This window comes from Delphinapterus leucas, chromosome X (assembly GCF_059928025.1).
Source record: "Delphinapterus leucas isolate spDelLeu-1000000601 "Yukka" chromosome X, BTC_Dleu_Yukka2, whole genome shotgun sequence".
Classification (NCBI taxonomy): Eukaryota; Metazoa; Chordata; class Mammalia; order Artiodactyla; family Monodontidae; genus Delphinapterus; species Delphinapterus leucas.
In genome coordinates, this window is record NC_143150.1 from 72,785,109 (window position 1) to 72,804,908 (window position 19,800).

Genomic DNA, 19,800 nt, shown 5'->3' on the forward strand with positions numbered 1-19,800 from the left:
CCCTAAACTCCCCTTCTCCTGGGTTCCCAGCTTCCAAAATGGGCTCCCATGAAGCACGACAGTTGGCCTTCATCAAGCCACTTCCTTCTGATTATTTTGAATCTCTAAAAGTTCTAAAAAATAAAATAAAATAAAGTAAAATAAAATCCCTAAGCTCTTTCAAACATGCTCTCATCCTGCCCCACTCTGCTCATCTGTATCTTGAATTCCCAAACGGGAAGGCTCTTGAGACAACCTCCTCCTTGTTACAAAGGAGGAAAGTGGACATTTGTCCAAGTTTTTACATATATCAAAACTTCAGTCGTTTTTATTGCTAAGTAGTATTCCATGATATGGATGTACTGTAGTTCATTTAACCATTCACCTGTTGAAGGACCTCTGGGTTGTTTCCAGTTTGGGGTTGTTACAACCCCTGCTATAAACACCCATATACAGGTTTTGTGTGTGAGCACAAGGCTTCATTTCTCTGGGAGAAAATGCCCAGGAGTGCAATATTATAAGTGTATGTTTAGCTTTTTAAGAAGCTATTTTCCAGAGTGGTTGTACCATTGTGCATTCTCACCAGCAGTGTATGCGGAATCCAGTTTCTCTGCATCCTCACCAGCATTTGGTGTTGTCATAATGTTTTATTTTTAGTCATTCTGATGGATGTGTAGTGACATCTCACTGTGGTTTTAATTTGTGTTTCCCTGGTGGCTAATCACGTTCATCTTTTCATGTGCCCATTTGCCATCTGTGCTGTATCCTCTTGGGTAAAATCTTTATGTCATTTGCCCATTTTATAACTGGACTGTTTTTTACCGCTGAGTTTTGAGACTTCTTTCTATATTCTAGATGCTTGTTCTTTGTTGGATATGTGCTTTGCAAGTATTTTCTCCCACATTGTAACTTGTCTTTTCATCTCTTGGTGTCTCTCAGAGCAAAAGTTTTAAATTTCGATGAAGTCCAATTTATCAATTTTTTCCTCTCGAAGTCATGGTTTTGGTGTCAAGAACTCTTTGTCTAACTCTAGATACCAAAGAATTTGTCCTTTATTTTTTTTTTTTACTAAAAGTTTTATAGTTTTGGGTTTTAAGTTGAAATCTGTGATCTGTTTTGTGTTTATTTTCATGTAAAGTTTGAGGCTTAAGCCAAGGTTCTTTTGCCTGTGGTGGTCCAATTCCTCCAGCATCATTTGCTGGAAATGCTATGCTTCCTCCATTGAATTGGTTTCGCATCTTTGTCAAAAATCAGCTAGGCATATTTGTGTATGTCTATTTCTGGATTCTCTATTCTTTTCCATTGATCAATGTGTCTATCCCTCCTCCAACACCATAGTCTTGATTACTATGGAATAAATCTTGAATATAGGTAGACCCTTTCCTTCAATGTTATTCTTTTTTCAAAATTGTTTTAGCTATTCTAATTCTTTGTCTTTCCATATAAATTTTAGAATAATCTTGACTATATCTACAAAAAAATCTTTCTGGGATTCTCATAGGAATCGTGTTAGAGCCATATATTAATTTGAGGAGAATTGACATCTTTACTACGTTGAACACCTGGGTATGTATCTCCGTTTGTTTAAATTTTCACTGATTTTCTTCATGAATGCTTTATAATTTTCAGCATATATGTCCTGCACATATTTTGTTAGATTTACATTTAAGCATTTCATTCTTTGAGTGATTGTAAATGGTATTGTATTTTTAATTTTGGTGTTCACATGTGCATCGCTAGCATACAGAAATACAGTTGACTTTTGTACGTTCATCTTGTATTCTATGACCTCGTTCAACTGACTTACTATTTCTAGGTGTTTTATATTTTATTTCTTTTCGGTAGATTCGTTGGAATTTTCTATGTAGAGAATCATGTTGCCCGTGAATAGGGACAGTTTTATTTCATATTTCCAGTCTGTATCCTTTCATTTCCCTTTTTTGCCTTATTGCACTGATTATAACTTCTAGCACTATATTGAATAAGAGTGGTGAGGGCGGGCAGGCTCGCTTTGTTCTGGGTCTTGGGGGAAAGCATTTCATCTTTCAACATTAAGTATGAATTAGCTGCAGGGTTTTTTGGGGTTTTTTTGGTAGATGATCTTTATCAAGTTGAGGAAATTCCCCTCTCTATTTTTCTGAGACTTTCTTTTGTAATATGAATGGGTATTGTATTTTGTCAAATATTTTTTTCTGTATCAATTGAATTGTTTGTGTGATTTTTCTTCTTTAGCTTATTAATATGGTGGATTACGTTGATGTACTGTCAAGTATTGAACCAGTCTTGCATCCCTGAAATTAACCCCATTTGGTCATGGTTTACAATTCTTTATGTACATTGCTCAATCCTATTTGCTAATATTTTATTAGGGATTTAAAAATCTACCTTCATGAGAGATATTTGCCTGTAGGTTTCTCTTTCAGTACTGTTTTGTTTGGTTTTGATATTAGGGTAATACTAGCTTCATGAAATGAATTTGGAAGTCTTCCTTCCTCTTCTGTTTTTCTAGAAGAGATTATGTAACAGTGTTAATTCTTTCAGTGTTTGGTGGGATTCTTCAGTGAAAACATCTGGGCCAAAAGATTGCTGTTGGGGGAGCATTAAAATTACAAACTTGTTTTCCTTAATAGTTGTGGGGCTAATCGATTTCTCCATCGAACCTGAATGAGATCCTTGCTGGGTAGAATAATCTTGGTTGTTGGTTCTTCCCTTTCATCACTTTAAATATGTCATGCCACTCCCTTCTTGCTTATAGAGTTTCTGCTGAGAAATCAGCTGTTAACCTTATGGGAGTTCCCTTGTACGTTATTTGTCGTTTTCTATACCCCCTTGGAGCCAAGCCCCCTTCCCCAGGTAGTCCCATTTCCCCACATTACACACCCTGCCCCAGCAGATAAGCCCATCCCCCATCAGAAGCCCTTAACCTGCCTGTGCTTCGAAGCCAGCCAGGCCCTCTTCTCAGCCGGGCTCTCTTTGTCCGTTTATACCAGCCTCCCCAGCTACCTATGCCCCCTTCCCTGGCCAAGGCTAGCTCCCCAGCCTGGTTCCCTTCCCCTCCTAGGCAGGCTTCCCCTCTACCCACCTAGACCCTCACCCCAGCGGAGTCACATTCCCAGCCAGTATCCTCTTTTGCAGCAACCCTACCCAGGCCCCTGCCCCAGCTTGTTACCCACCCACCCCCGCCAGCCCGTGCCCAGGCTCCCTGACCCAACTTGGTTTTCCTTCCCCAGCCTATGTGCCCTTGCCCGGCCAGGCCCCTTTCCCCAGCCAGAGCCTCTTCCTCAGCCTATGCCTCCTTCTTTGGATTGGCCCCCTTTCTAAACCAGCCATCTTACCAGCCTGTGTCCAACTCTCCAGCCTCTAGCCACTTGCCTGGAAGTTTTCCCACCCTGGGCCACAGCCCAGCCTCTTTACCATCCTATGCTGTCAGCCTCCCCTCCCCACGCAGCCCTCAACCCCAGCCTGTCTTATTCCCCATGCAGGACCCTTCTGCTCGCAGGCCCCTCACCCAGCCAGGGCCTGTTCCCCGACCTGAGACCCTGTTGACAGCCTCCTTAGCCAGGCTACCCTTCCCCAGGCAAAGCCCCTTTGCAACCCTTTGTTCCCTTGCCCTCACGGGACCCCTTCTCCAGAAAGGGCCTCCTTCTGACAGCCAGGTGCTTGTGCCCAGCCTTTTCCCTTTTCAGCTGGACCACTTTTCCAAGGAGTTCCCCCTTCACTGGCCTTTCATAGCCAGTGCCTCCTTCCCTGGCCACGCATCCTCTTCTCTCAGCTCTCCATCACCAGTAAAGTCTCCTCCCCAACCATGTGATGTTTCCCTGCCGGCACCCCTTCACACACACATGCTCCCCCGCTGGGAACTCTTTCCCAGCCAGACTCCTCCCCACAGCCAGGTTCTCTTCACCCAGGGACCTAACAGCCTCTCCCCCAGTCTAAGCTCATTTTCCCAGGCGGGCCTCCTTCCCAGTAAGGTACCTTTCCTCAACCGGTATACCTCTTCCTCAACCAAACCCCTTCCCTAGCTTATTCCCCGTCCTCAGCCAGACCTTCTCCCCATCCCTAGCCTGTGGCCCCAGCTAGGTCCCTTTCCTCAACCATGTGCCCTCCCTCAGCCAGGACACACGCCTTCGTTCCCAGGCAGGATCCCTGCCCTAGCAGGCCCTCTCCACCTGCTAATGCCCCTCTTCCAGCCAGGCCCATCAACCCACCTATTATCCCACGCCCAGCCTATGTCGGTCTCAGCATTCGTACGTCTCCCGCCACCAGGTTCCTTTCCTAGCCTGTGCCTCCCTCCCAGGCCCCATTCCCCTGCCAGAGCCCCTCCCCAGGCAGGCCACCTTTCCCTGCCAGGATATTTTCACCCCCCAATCTCCCCCAGCCCAGCCAGTCTCCCATCCTCGGCTTGTGCCACCCTATCAAGTCTGTGCTCCTTTTCCAAGACAGGCCCCTTCCCACATGCAGGCCCCTTCCCCAGCCTCACCCTCTTCCCCAGCTTAAGCCTACTTTCCCAGCCAGATCTCTTTCCCTGCTCAGGTGCCATTCCCCAGGCTTTTCCCCCTTTAACAGTCAAGGATTCCTTTCTCATCCTTTGCCTCCTAACTCAACTAAGCCTCTTTCCCTTGACCAGCCAAGTCCTCCTTCCATAGGCAGCCCTCACTCCATTATCCCCTTCCTAGCCTGGCCTCCTTCTTCACCCTGTGCCCCAGTCCACACAGGTGTCCTTACCTAGCCGTCTCCCCTTCTTCTGCCTGTTCCCCTTTCCCCTGCCACGTCCCATTCATCCCCCTAGACTGACCCCTTCCCCAATTTTCACCCTTTTTCCCAGCCAGGCCCCCTTCTACAGATTATGCCTCCCTTCCTGGCCTATTCTTCCTTCCCCAGCCAGCATTCTCATCCCTATAAAAGGCTCTCTTCTCACAATGCATCCAAATACCTAGTTTTCTCAGGGACTTCCTCTTCTCAGCCAGCTGGCTATCTGAAAATGTATCTGATGCACACATTTACACAGTGAGCTATCTGGCAGGATTTCTGTATTTGTATTTTGAAAACAGATTCCCACCCCCACCCCCTGCATTCAAGAAAAAAAAAAAAAACAGTGGCACTTCTTTCCCTCCTGCAACTAGCCCTGGACTGGCAAGTTTTTGAAAGTGAGAATTCTTTTTCATGCATAGCAATGAGAACATCCTTAACTGAAGCCATTTCATGATGTTTTCACTGAGTGAAACATCAAGTCAGGATAGCTTCAACTCTCTTGTTACTCCCTAAATCCTTCCCTGGGAGATATTCCACTCCAGGCCACCATCAAGACTGCAGGCCCATTCCTCCTTCCAAAAGCCTCATCTGTCACTGTGTCCTCCCCCTTCACTCCTGCTCCCTAACCCTCCAGGATTCCTTTGCTGAAGTCGATCCTGGGATACAAGCTCTATATGAACTAAGTCAGCTATACAAAAATGGAAAACCAGGTATTTTTTTAAACTGCTTTTATTCTTTAAACAAACTACTGTTCCCCTTTGTATATTTTATTTTAGAACATTTGGTGTGTACAAAGAATATTTAAATGAATTTAAGTAATCTCACTGAAATATAGGATCTAAAGGTTAAATTTTTTAAATTGTTTACTGCAAATCATTTCACTTTTACGTTTTCTGGCAAATTCAAGATATCAACAAGTCTCAAATATCAACAAAAGTTTATTCCTCCCTTTCTTTTTTGCTTCATACCAGTTGCAGATATGACAAAATGAATCAACTACTTTAATACTTTTAAAAATCTCTCTTTAAATACTTTTTATCTCTCAGAATTAAGGAAAACGACTAAGTTCAGGTCTTTCACATTCATACCAGTTGTAGATAGAACAAAGTGGACCAATTGCTTGAACAACGTTATACCCTTTTATGTCTGAGAATAAAGGAGACTTACTAGTTGATGTCACCCCTCACAGTAAGTTAAACTACCTATCAGTTTGTCTCTTCTTACTTCACATCAATTGCAGATATAATGAAATGAATCAACTACTTGAATAAAGTCATGTCCTTTCTTATATTTAATAAAGGAAATTAAATTGAGATCTTTCACATCTTAGAGCAAGCCTTATCTAGCCTATCAGTTTAGGTAAATCTACTTTCTACAGTTAACGCTTACATTTAACTTCTAAAGTTAACAAACATTATTTAGAATTCAGGAAACATCTAAACAACTGTAATTAATTTGCAACCATACAAGGTTTTATGAAAAAACAAAACAAAATACTAGGGCTTCCCTGGTGGCTCAGTGGTTAAGAATCCCGGGGACACAGTTTGGAGCCCTGGTCAGGGAAGACCCCACCCCACATGCCGCGGAGCAACTAAGCCTGTGAGCCACAACTACTGAGCCTGCAAGCCACAACTACTAAGCCCACACACCATAACTACTGAAATCCGCGCGCCTAGAGCCCCCACACTGCAACGAAGACCCAGTGCAGCCAAAAAAAAAAAAAAAAAAAAAAACCTAGAGGAGGTCTTGTTTGTAACTTGAGACGTCTCCTGAGTAGCCCAGTTGAAGTGGAAAGCAAAACCCCCAAACAGCCCACGATACATTTTTTTTCCCCAAAGAACTAAGCAAAAGGCATTCCCAAATCATTTCATTCACATCAACTCCAACTTGAAGTAATGAATACATTCACGGGGCAACCGGAAGATTCTGAGCTAAGCTGATTTTTTTCCCCAAGTGAAGAACGCATCAAACCAAGTTGCCATTTTTTGAACCCCAAAGTTACTTGCAACGTGGCCAGTTCTCATGGGTGGGGGCGCAGAGACCCTTCAGGGCAAGAAAGGTGAGAACTTGGCAAACTCACTCCGCTAGGGTAGGACGGTACAGATCTCTTCCTGGTCACCGGCCTCCGGTGCCCCTACCCCGTGAAAGAAGCAACCCAGACACGATCGAGGAGGATAGAAGAGCGAGGGAGGAAGAAGCGGGGGCGGGGCAGGAGAGAGGGGGTGAACTCTAAGTAAAATGAATAAACAAAACCCTGAGAAAACCGAAGGAAAAACGCGGAGCCTGCTGAGGAGACGCGGCGGCGGCAGATTCGGCTCCAACGGCAGCCGCCACGGCGATGGCGGCAGCGGGCCTAGATGAGACGCCGGGCCACGCTCCCGCCGGAGCCGGCGTCGAGTGGCTTCACCGAGTTGTAGTGCTCCGCGCTGCTGTCGGAGTACTGCTTGCAGACCAGGGTGAGCGGCTTCTTGGTGTACTCCTCTCCGATGACGACGGCGGGCGAGTTGGCCTGGATCACCTCGATGGGGGTCTGCAGGACGTGCGACAGGGCCCTCAGCTCGAGCTGGCTTCCACACGACGCGCTGAACACGATGTCGTCGCAGTAGATCAAGAAGTCGTCGCGGCTGCAGGCGTCGCCGGTTTCGGGGTTGCTGAAGAAGGGCAGGAAGTCGTCGACGTGCTTCCGCATGTACTCGGCGGTGCGCCTCCGCAGGCTCCCCACGGTCACGGAGAACACCAGCTGGTCTTGGATGGCGCGGTACATGCAGTGGTCGTCGGCCGGGATATCCTTCACCTCCAGATTCTTGGCCCGCAGGATGGCGCCGAGCTTCATTTCCTCGTCATGGCGCAAGCTGGCCAGATGCTCCATCTCAGCCTTGTCCATCCAATCCTGGCTTTCTCTCTTGAAGGCCTCCCTTCTTTTGTGCTTTCTCTGTGCCCTCCAGAGGTGAGGAGGCTTGTTCTCGAGATCCAGCTTGGCCAGATCTTCAGTGACAGAATCGAGGCTGCTGTTATCAGGGAAACTCTCCTGGAACTTCTCCAGCTCCTGCTGGTGCTTCTGCTCCATCTCGGCCTCGAGGCGGGCCACATCGAGGAGCAACTGCTTTCTTCTCTGCTTGTCGCTCTTGGGGATCGAGCTCTTCATGCCCTGAATGTGGGCCTGCAGCTCTGTCTTCTCGCGGCTGTGGCGTCGTAACATCCGCTGATGCTCACTCTGTGAATCTCCCATGATGTTTAAGGGCGGGCGAGAATCGAAGTTTGGTGGCTGAAGTACCGCTCCAGTTCACGTCAACAGTCTGACCACCGAACTGGCGAGAGCTCCTCAGCCTCCCCTGGCGGCTGTACTCTGTTCCCCTCACCCGCCGTTGCCCTCACTCTATTAACGGACCTCTGCCATTGGCCACTGTCTCTCCGCGGCTACGCCTCCTAAACTCTCCTGGCACTAGGATTGGCTGTTGGGAGACCCTACCTATGCCCCCATTAGACCACGTAGCAATGGGTGCTTCCGGTTTGAGCGGGGTTCCTGTCCCGGATGTAAAATCCCGCCTTTGTGCGTTACGTGCAGCAACTGAGCTTGTGGAGGTTTTCGTGGACTCTGAACTGCGTACTTCACTTCCTAGCCTGAACGCAATGCAGACACTGGTCCTGCTTGAGAATCACATGACAAATACTGTCACACCAGCTGAATGTGCTCTGACACTGGACTTGTCATTGCTCCCAGTGTTCAGGAGGCAATGTGGCGCTCTCCAGTTCTTTAGTTGCCTTGACTGACGAACCCTTAATTTTCATTTATTTATTTATTTATTTTGTGGTACGCGGGCCTCTCGCTGTTGTGGCCTCCCCCGTTGCGGAGCACAGGCTCCGGACGCGCAGGCTCAGTGGTCATGGCCCACGGGTCCAGCCGCTCCACGGCACGTGGGATCTTCCCGGACCGGGCACGAACCCGTGTCCCCTGCATCGGCAGGCGGACTCTCAACCACTGTGCCGTCAGGGAAGCCCTGAACCCTTAATTTTGTGTATCAGAATAAAGATATTTCCTTATGTTCCTGGGAACACAGAATCCTTTCAGTTTAGACCTCAAATCCACCCTGTCCCATCTCAGTGTGAGAAAGCAACAACCTGAAAGTTCACTACGGCTGAGCAGACTTGGTCTTGTGCCAACAGAATGCACCTACCCTAAACTCCCCTTCTCCTGGGTTCCCAGCTTCCAAAATGGGCTCCCATGAAGCACGACAGTTGGCCTTCATCAAGCCACTTCCTTCTGATTATTTTGAATCTCTAAAAGTTCTAAAAAATAAAATAAAATAAAGTAAAATAAAATCCCTAAGCTCTTTCAAACATGCTCTCATCCTGCCCCACTCTGCTCATCTGTATCTTGAATTCCCAAACGGGAAGGCTCTTGAGACAACCTCCTCCTTGTTACAAAGGAGGAAAGTGGACATTTGTCCAAGTTTTTACATATATCAAAACTTCAGTCGTTTTTATTGCTAAGTAGTATTCCATGATATGGATGTACTGTAGTTCATTTAACCATTCACCTGTTGAAGGACCTCTGGGTTGTTTCCAGTTTGGGGTTGTTACAACCCCTGCTATAAACACCCATATACAGGTTTTGTGTGTGAGCACAAGGCTTCATTTCTCTGGGAGAAAATGCCCAGGAGTGCAATATTATAAGTGTATGTTTAGCTTTTTAAGAAGCTATTTTCCAGAGTGGTTGTACCATTGTGCATTCTCACCAGCAGTGTATGCGGAATCCAGTTTCTCTGCATCCTCACCAGCATTTGGTGTTGTCATAATGTTTTATTTTTAGTCATTCTGATGGATGTGTAGTGACATCTCACTGTGGTTTTAATTTGTGTTTCCCTGGTGGCTAATCACGTTCATCTTTTCATGTGCCCATTTGCCATCTGTGCTGTATCCTCTTGGGTAAAATCTTTATGTCATTTGCCCATTTTATAACTGGACTGTTTTTTACCGCTGAGTTTTGAGACTTCTTTCTATATTCTAGATGCTTGTTCTTTGTTGGATATGTGCTTTGCAAGTATTTTCTCCCACATTGTAACTTGTCTTTTCATCTCTTGGTGTCTCTCAGAGCAAAAGTTTTAAATTTCGATGAAGTCCAATTTATCAATTTTTTCCTCTCGAAGTCATGGTTTTGGTGTCAAGAACTCTTTGTCTAACTCTAGATACCAAAGAATTTGTCCTTTATTTTTTTTTTTTACTAAAAGTTTTATAGTTTTGGGTTTTAAGTTGAAATCTGTGATCTGTTTTGTGTTTATTTTCATGTAAAGTTTGAGGCTTAAGCCAAGGTTCTTTTGCCTGTGGTGGTCCAATTCCTCCAGCATCATTTGCTGGAAATGCTATGCTTCCTCCATTGAATTGGTTTCGCATCTTTGTCAAAAATCAGCTAGGCATATTTGTGTATGTCTATTTCTGGATTCTCTATTCTTTTCCATTGATCAATGTGTCTATCCCTCCTCCAACACCATAGTCTTGATTACTATGGAATAAATCTTGAATATAGGTAGACCCTTTCCTTCAATGTTATTCTTTTTTCAAAATTGTTTTAGCTATTCTAATTCTTTGTCTTTCCATATAAATTTTAGAATAATCTTGACTATATCTACAAAAAAATCTTTCTGGGATTCTCATAGGAATCGTGTTAGAGCCATATATTAATTTGAGGAGAATTGACATCTTTACTACGTTGAACACCTGGGTATGTATCTCCGTTTGTTTAAATTTTCACTGATTTTCTTCATGAATGCTTTATAATTTTCAGCATATATGTCCTGCACATATTTTGTTAGATTTACATTTAAGCATTTCATTCTTTGAGTGATTGTAAATGGTATTGTATTTTTAATTTTGGTGTTCACATGTGCATCGCTAGCATACAGAAATACAGTTGACTTTTGTACGTTCATCTTGTATTCTATGACCTCGTTCAACTGACTTACTATTTCTAGGTGTTTTATATTTTATTTCTTTTCGGTAGATTCGTTGGAATTTTCTATGTAGAGAATCATGTTGCCCGTGAATAGGGACAGTTTTATTTCATATTTCCAGTCTGTATCCTTTCATTTCCCTTTTTTGCCTTATTGCACTGATTATAACTTCTAGCACTATATTGAATAAGAGTGGTGAGGGCGGGCAGGCTCGCTTTGTTCTGGGTCTTGGGGGAAAGCATTTCATCTTTCAACATTAAGTATGAATTAGCTGCAGGGTTTTTTGGGGTTTTTTTGGTAGATGATCTTTATCAAGTTGAGGAAATTCCCCTCTCTATTTTTCTGAGACTTTCTTTTGTAATATGAATGGGTATTGTATTTTGTCAAATATTTTTTTCTGTATCAATTGAATTGTTTGTGTGATTTTTCTTCTTTAGCTTATTAATATGGTGGATTACGTTGATGTACTGTCAAGTATTGAACCAGTCTTGCATCCCTGAAATTAACCCCATTTGGTCATGGTTTACAATTCTTTATGTACATTGCTCAATCCTATTTGCTAATATTTTATTAGGGATTTAAAAATCTACCTTCATGAGAGATATTTGCCTGTAGGTTTCTCTTTCAGTACTGTTTTGTTTGGTTTTGATATTAGGGTAATACTAGCTTCATGAAATGAATTTGGAAGTCTTCCTTCCTCTTCTGTTTTTCTAGAAGAGATTATGTAACAGTGTTAATTCTTTCAGTGTTTGGTGGGATTCTTCAGTGAAAACATCTGGGCCAAAAGATTGCTGTTGGGGGAGCATTAAAATTACAAACTTGTTTTCCTTAATAGTTGTGGGGCTAACCGATTTCTCCATCGAACCTGAATGAGATCCTTGCTGGGTAGAATAATCTTGGTTGTTGGTTCTTCCCTTTCATCACTTTAAATATGTCATGCCACTCCCTTCTTGCTTATAGAGTTTCTGCTGAGAAATCAGCTGTTAACCTTATGGGAGTTCCCTTGTACGTTATTTGTCGTTTTTCCCCTGCTGCTTTCAATAATTTTTCTGTGTGTTTAATTTTTGCCAAGTTGATTACTATGTGTCTCGCATGTTTCTCCTTGGGTTTATCCTGTATGGGAGTCTCTGCACTTCCTGGACTTTGGTGGCTATTTCCTTTCCCATGTTAAGGAAGTTTTCAAGTATAATCTCTTCAAATATTTTCTTCGGTCCTTTCTCTCTTTTCCTTCTGGGACCCCTGTTCACAACATAATGTGAACATTATTGTGCTTAACGTTGTCCCAGAGGTCTCTTAGACTGTCTTCATTTCTTTTCATTCTTTTTTCTTTATTCTGTTCTGTAGCAGTGAATTCCATCTCTCTGTCTTCCAGGTCACTTATCCGTTCTTCTGCCTCAGTTATTCTGCTATTTATTCCTTCTAGTGTAGTTTTCATTTCAGTTATTTTATTGTTCATATCTGCTTGTTTGTTCTTTAATTTTTCTAGGTCTCTGTTAAACATTTCTTGCATCTTCTCGATCTTTGCCTCTATTCTTTTTTTGAGGTCCTGGATTATCTTCACTATCATTATTCTGAATTCTTTTCCTGGAAGGTTGCCTATTTCCACTTCATTTAGTTGTTTTTCTGGGGTTTTCTCTTGTTCCTTCATATGGTACATAGCCCTCTGCCTTTTCATCTTGTCTATCTTTCTGTGAATGTGGTTTTTGTTCCACAGGTTCCTGGATTGTAGTTCTTCTTGCTTCTGCTGTCTGCCCTCTGGTGGATGAGGCTATCTAAGAGGCTTGTGCAAGCTTCCTGATGGGAGAGAATGGTGGTGGGTAGAGCTGGCTGTTGCTCTGGTGGGCAGAGCTCAGTAACGTCCACAGCTGAGTTTTTGATAAGGATTAGTTGGCAGGGAGTTCAAGGTTATCTTTTCCAATAAGAAGCAGTGGGAATGGTGATAGGTCATCTTGTTGATCAACAGCATATGCTTTGCCAGTTGGTGAGGTGGGAGGGGGCTGTGATGATCAAATGTATGTCAGGCACCCAGTTCAGTGTCCGGCACCGAGGAAGACAGTAATAAATGGAAGTTCCTTTCCTCTACCTTACCCCAGTCCCTACCTCCCAGCTCCTGCCCCCACTCCATTCTCACACATCCTACCCGTTTCATTTCATCACCGCCAGTCCTCCTCCCCTTCATAGGCCAGCAGAGACAGCAGTTTCCATGGTAATCAGCATACTCATTAGTTCAGAGTTTATTGGTCCTTAAGTGTCTGTCTGGACTGGGTTCCTAGCTCACATCAGAGGGAGATTTCCAGTGAGCTCAAGGGCTGCTGAGAAATTGTCAAACACAAGCCATTATATTCAAGTTTTCCTAATTAGAAACAACAGCATACAATGATATTTTGGTGTAAAGAGAGAAGATGTGAGGAAATCATCTCATCCTGGATGCTACAGATGCTCACAGCTCCTATGCATCTGGAGAATCACTCCCCAGCACTCGGAGATGCAGGATTATATCGCTGGGGTGTAGGTGTTGGAGTGTGAGTAAGGAGGCTGGGAGATTGAGCAACAGGAAGCCAACCTCACTGAAGGTATTTGGGGTATCTTTCTGAGGATTTGTTCTTTCCTCACCCTCCCACCTGTCCCTTCAGGCTCTAAGGTCATAAGAGTTTCCTGCTCTGTTCATGCTGGGTTTCTATACTGACCCCAGCCTTGTCCTTGACTGTACTCCTATGCTTGAACTGCTTTTCTCATTCGGTCAGCCACCATTTATCAGTCCTACGAGATGCCAGGCACTGTGCTAGGCACTGTGGATATAACCATGAACACAGTAGACAAGGATCCCTAACCTCAAGGAGCTTATAGCCAAGTAGGGGAAGACAGTCAAAACACAAGGAACTGCAGAAATGTATGGTTTCAAGGTAATGGCTTTTTCTGTAATTTGCCTGGGCAGAAGAAAGGGCTAATTTAGAAATAACACCCATCTCTTCTTTAAGCTCGTATGTTATAGGGCAGCATCCTCTGGAACTTATAGGAAAATCAAATGTATAGACTATATAACTACCGCCATCACTACATCGATAGGTTCTGTTTACCGAGTACTTCCTCTCTTGTGTGTGTATTCTTTCCTTTTGGAAACATACCTTGCATGGAAGAGTTTGTACGTGGTTTCAGAATTTTACTGTGATGATGTTTGTCTACTTTGCAGATTTTCATGGCACCTAGCGCAGCTGAGTGAAGGCAGTGGGGCAAGGTTTTCCCTGATGAAAATGAAGTGCTCTTTTGAGCATTTCTTACATTTCATTGATTTTCTTAGGTGTCCTTGTATTCTTATAACTAAAAGTAGATAGGCATGGCTTAAATACTGGTTGACATTCACCCCATGGTTAAAAATTTTGGCCATCATACGGGAGGGATATTTAAATGGAGTGTTCCAGGAACAAACCCTGCTGATGTGGGAAATATGACAATCTCTTTAAATTCACACTCCACATGCCCTCATAGCATCTTGCCATTATTGCAGTCTAAAGATTAACCTGAGCGTCCTGCATCTCTTTGTGGCTAAGTTTGCAGCCCCAGGAGAGAGAGAAACAGCTCTCAGTGCCCGTGAGGTCACGGTGTTCCAAGCTTCTCCATTGTTGGAAGCACCAGAGTCCCCAAAGCAGAAGACGAGAGGACGGGTATGTAATTTTAGGGTCATTTTAGGGCAGTACTTTAAAGGATGTTAAAGTGAATCATGTATGTTAGGAAAAATATCTCTTACACAAATATATTTCTTTGTCAAAGGTGTGTATGCGTGTGTGTGAGAGTTGAGTGTATGTGTGCGTGTGCATTGTGTGTGTGTGTGTGCATGTGTGGATACTGTGTGCATGCACAGTGTGTGAGAGTGTGTGTCTGTGTCCCATCTCGTCATGTTCCTGTTCTCCAATCACAGCAAGGAGTGTACTGTCCACTGTGTCTCTTTGGGACCAGAACTGCACATATCTAACCTTGAATTCAGCTTCCTTCATGAGTCCCTTCTCCCGTCCCTGGCAAGAACTGGAAGACAGGACCTAGTGAGGGGTCAGAAAATTGCAGAGAAATAAAACTGTGCAGAAGGCGGCAATGAGGATGAAAAACCGTAATTCTGACTGGAAGAAGAGTAGAACCACTGTTAGCGTCTTGTTTTGCTCTTATGAATCTGGATGTATCCCCTATGTAGAGTTTAAGTCAAAACTCCAGACTTAATACTAAAAAGGAAACATAGTTTGGAAAGATAGTTTTGAAAAAATCAAGGAAAATTCACATAAGTCTTAAGAAAATGGTTTCATTCTGTGATGCATTACTGAGAAATAAAGTTCTTAAATCTGTATAACTGTTATCAGGCAATTTATAGGTGTTTTATCTAGTACTGGGACATAAGAAGAATAACTGGAATAACAGGAATACACTGGCTGGCTTTAAATTAGAGCTTTTTAAGGAGAAAACTGTGACAAGATTGTATGTCCACTCAGTGAGATTTATTTTCTAAGCAAGAGCTGTTTGGAAGATTCAGCATAAATATGAAAATCTGTTCCCAAAAGGGCATGAATCTGCTTGCCCTAAGGCAGTTTTCTTCTCTGAAACAGAAGCATATCCATATAGTCTTTAATGTATATTCTTTATATCTTGTACTTAGAAGGTGATAATTATGCATTGTATATATGATTGTGTGCCTTGCAATAAAATAAGAACTGTACCTAAAATAACAAAACAAAACAAAAAACAAGGAACTGCAGAATGGCATGCAAAATTAAAGCTGAGCTTTGGAACAATCTTGCTCTTGACTAGGGTCCCAGCCCTCTTTCTTCCTTTTTTCCTCCTTATCAATGGTCTATATACTCAGTGTTGCTTCTCCTTCCCCGTCTGCTAAGGGATCACATGCGTTCATGTAGGAGAGTGTGAGACTCGTTACTGTCACCAGTGGCATGAGGTTAGATGTAAGGGTTAGTCTTCTGGGAGAAATGGCCATGTGAGCCCCCCAAATCCTGGGGTCCCTTTGGAAATAGAAAAGGTCCCTGTTGCCCACCAGGGCAGAGGAGAGCGGCCATCTCCAGTCCTCTGGCACCTTCCAGCTGAGTCAGTCTTGGCCTTTCCTGCCCCCATCCCTAATGTCCTGTTTTGGTTTCTTGGTCAGTCTCCACCTCCTGACCATTCTTAGTTTGCCAGCTGTGAGAAAGGGAGACTGGAACTTGAACCAGAAAGCCCTGCCCAACAAGCAGAAGAGTTGGATGGGATGGGTGTGGGTGTGAAGTGTGCAGGAAAGACCCCCTAGCATAATGAGGACAACCTTGAAAGAATTTGACTAAACTATTACGTGCAGAAGATGGGAGCTACCATGATCTCTGGGTCAGCTGAGAAATTGGAGGTGACCCACGGGCCTCCCTAGGTCACTGAGTGGGGTCTGCTCTCTTGACGTGACAGAAAAAGTCAACTGCTGACCACATGATCCTGGGACTGAGGGTTACCAAGTTTAGCAAATAAAGACACAAGACTCCATTAAATTTGAATTTCAGGTGAACAGTGAATGTTTTAGTATAAGTATGTCCCATGCAATGTTTGGGACATATTTATACTAAAACATTATTGGTTGTTTATGTGAAATTTAGATTTAACTGGCACCCTGTATTCTATCTGGGAACCCTATGAGGGTGGGGTAAAAACTGCTATGTTAGGGAAGGACTAGCTTTGTTTTTTTTGTCTGTTTCCAGGGGAGCAGAGTAGGACCAGTGGAGAGCTGGGCCTCGGTCTGAGAGCAGGAAGAAGGATTTCACTGGCAGGGCACTCGATGACAGCCATGAGGAGCCCTCCATGAGTAACTTGGAATTAGAAACCTTGGAGAGTCCTTCCAGCTCTGACAGTCTCTGAGCCTCAGAATCTCTAGGGATTTTAAAAGGATGGGGTGGGGAGATGATGGAGGAGGATAAGACTAAGAATTAGAAGCCCCCAAAGAGCCTTCACCATTTTTCTCTTTGGTGTTAGGATGGTGGGATGCATGCAGATGCATCAGCTGGGCACATGGCTTTCTCTGTGCAGATGGGAAGTCAGAGTTTCTATAATATTCCAAACACTCTTGCTGTCATTGATTCTGCTCTTACGTTTTTGACACCCATTTTCCAAGGTAACACTGCTTGGAGGGAAACCCATCCCAGGGCAGGCCCAGACTCTGGGCTTTCTTTCTTCAGTGCCCATCCCCTCCTCTTAAGGACAGTGACAGCAGCAACCTACGTGTGGACACCATTTCACAGCTCACAAAGTGACTGACCATCTGTTCCTTATGTGGATTCTCACAAGTCCGAGAGGGAGTATTCATCTCCTATTTACATTTGAGGAAGACAAACCCCAGAGATTTGCCCAGTGCCAGGCAAATGGGTCAGGCCTCCACCCACTCAGGCATTTTTATAATGAACACCAGGGCGTGCCTGCCATGTAGCCTGTGTTAGGGGCTGAGCACGTGAGAAGAGTAAGACCCAGTACCACCCAGTTTCTGCCCCTGAGAGCTCCCAGACCAGGGTGGGAGGTGGAGGAGTCAAGGTCAGTGGATGGACAGATGCATGAAGAGGCAAGAATAACAAAACCCAAGTCCTCAGGGCTGGGCTGAGTATGAATGAGGATCCCCCTCAGGGCCAGCCCTGTGGAGACAGAGACCACTCAGCGGCCAGGCATTCTTCCTCTGTGGCGGGCAGAGGGTCCTCTCTTTTCGGGCTGGCTGCAGTCTCCACTTGCTGCCTTGGCTCTGCCCCTGGACGTGTCCCTGGGCCCCGTGCATTTGGCCCACAGCCCACCTGGGCCAGACGGAGGCAGCTTCTCCTTGGCAGGGAAGTGCAGATCTTTTCCCTGCTAGGCTCCCCAGGGCCTCGCGGAGGCTTCTCCTTCCCCGCCCCCACCCCCATCCTTTTGTCCAGTAGAATCTTTCCTGGAATTCCAATTGGAAGCAGAGTAAAAAAGAGCTGGTGCTCTCTTTCAAGTGGGAGCTGGCAACTCCAGAGCCCTTTGCTCAGCCCCCGCTGCAGTTGCCCCGGCAGCAGGTCTCTGGAAGCCCAGGGTCAGCAGAACACACTTTAGAAACAGGCAGCCAGCTTCATGTGACATCACAGGGCCTGCTTGCCCCACAGGCACCTCTCACAGATGGTGGCCCGAGCTAAGCTTCTAATTTGCTCTGTCAGCCTTGCAAGAAGTCTCGTCCTCTTGCATTTCCTTCCCTGCTATCCACCCAGAGACCGAGTCAGAACCTTGGCTGTTACCAGTGACTCCTATCCCCCACCCCCTCCACACCAGAGGCCCAGGCAGGACTGTTTCTGTTCTCTTTTTCTTAATTTTAATTTAAAAAATTTTTATTGAAGTATAGTTGATTTACAATGTTGTGTTAGTTTCAGGTGTACAGCAAAGCGATTTGGTTATATGTGGGTATATATAGATACATATGTATACATATATTACATGTATATATATATATGCATATATATATACATATATATGCATATATATATCCTTTTTCAGATTCTTTTCCATTATAGGTTGTTACAAGATATTGAGTAGAGTTCCCTGTGCTATAGAGTAGGTCCTTGTTAGTTATCTCTTTTATATATAGTAGTGTGTATATGTTAATCCCAAACTCCTAGGGGGACTGTTTCTTACCTGCCAGAGCTGTTTCTGTCCCTGGCTTCTCGTCTGTGTTCAGTGTTTATGGAGCTTTGTTCCCCGATGGGGGAGAGTCTCAGGAAGTTTCCCCAACAGGAGGCGGGCTAAGGAGTGGGCTGCCCTTACCCCAAACAGTGAAGTCAGTCTAGCAGGGCGAGAGATGTGGGCCAGCAGGCCTTGCAGCGCTGGGGAAAGTCCCCATGAGCCCATGCACTTACATTATGTGGCTGCAGAACTGGGCCTGCAAGTGGGTATTAGCGAGGAGGAGGGGGATGAGCCTGTGTGTCTGTCATGGGGGCAACTAGGTCCCTGGACCCTGACAGTCACCCTGGGCCTGACAGTCGTCCTTCTGTGGCATTTGGCACAAGTCACCATCCCTGGTCAGAAGCTGATGGCACCTTGTCCGGGTCCCCAGGATTAAGCCCAAACTCCCCATCCCCGTGTCCTGACTCAGAGATTGTCTCCGTTGCCCTTTTCAGCCTCCCTTCCCAGCAGCCCCTTCACCACCATTCAACACCCTCCACACATTTCCTGAAGGACTGGATGGGACGAAACTGAAAGCAAGGAAGGTTTGCAGGCCAAGGCGGAGCGCATGGGGGCTGCTCACCAGCGAGGCTCCCCTGTAGAGGCTTCTGAGCCTCAGAGAGGACAGTGCTTACGTGGGGCCTCTGCATCGGACGAGACATCCAGAATCCAAACGTTTCCCACCGTCCTGACTCCCGCCAGTCTGCCCTGAGCCACCGTCATATCTGCATGGATTATTGCCATCCTCCCTCAAAAGGCTCCTTCTTCCCTGGCCCTTTAAAACCGGAAGGCAATCCTTTCCTTTTTCTGCTCAAAACCCCGCACTGACACCCCATTTCAGTCAGAGGAGAAGGCCAAGGCCTTACACCCTCTGGCCCTGTCAAGCTCTCTGACGTCACCTCCTCAGCTCCTTTCACTCACTCAGCTCCAGGCTTCTGCTCCTCTGCACCTGCCAGGCACACCCCACCTGTGACCTCCTCCTCCCCAATCACGTTGTCACCGAAAGACCATGGACAGCTGGGCCTCATAAACCGAAATGTAGACTCGGGGTGCCATGTGTGCCCTGGGCTCCTCCCTGCCCCCTCTCCCCCCATCCACACTGGCTCTGGAGGCCTCACAGCAGCCCCATCCTCATCTCCACTCACTTCCCACACCAGAGCTCCATCTACACTTCTCTGCATAAGTGTGCAAGAGGGTGTCACAATCACAGCCCGGGCCATGCCCAAGTGGGTAAAGTGCAGGTGGGTAGACGGTTGGAAGGAACTGGACAAGCAGCCGCAGCGTGTAGTCCTGTGGTCCTGTGGTGGGGGGAGGGCAGGTTAGGGGGTGGAGACTAGACAGGGGTGGAGACTAGGCAGGGGCTGAAGAAGAAAGCACAAAGGGAGGAAACCCCACCAGCCCCTGAGCAGGTGGGACTGGCCAGCCCAACTGCACTTACCGGGAGCCACTGGGACCC

The 19,800-nt window shown here is 45.5% G+C and overlaps 1 protein-coding gene across 1 annotated transcript; it reads right to left on the reverse strand.

The window, feature by feature from the left end:
- Nucleotides 1-7,084: 7,084 nt before the first annotated feature.
- LOC149744291 (OTU domain-containing protein 6A-like) lies at nucleotides 7,085-8,512 on the reverse strand. Its single transcript, XM_089904444.1, has one exon. The coding sequence runs from the start codon at nucleotides 7,958-7,960 to the stop codon at nucleotides 7,085-7,087; it is 876 nt and encodes a 291-aa protein (XP_089760570.1). The 5' UTR covers nucleotides 7,961-8,512.
- Nucleotides 8,513-19,800: the final 11,288 nt, after the last annotated feature.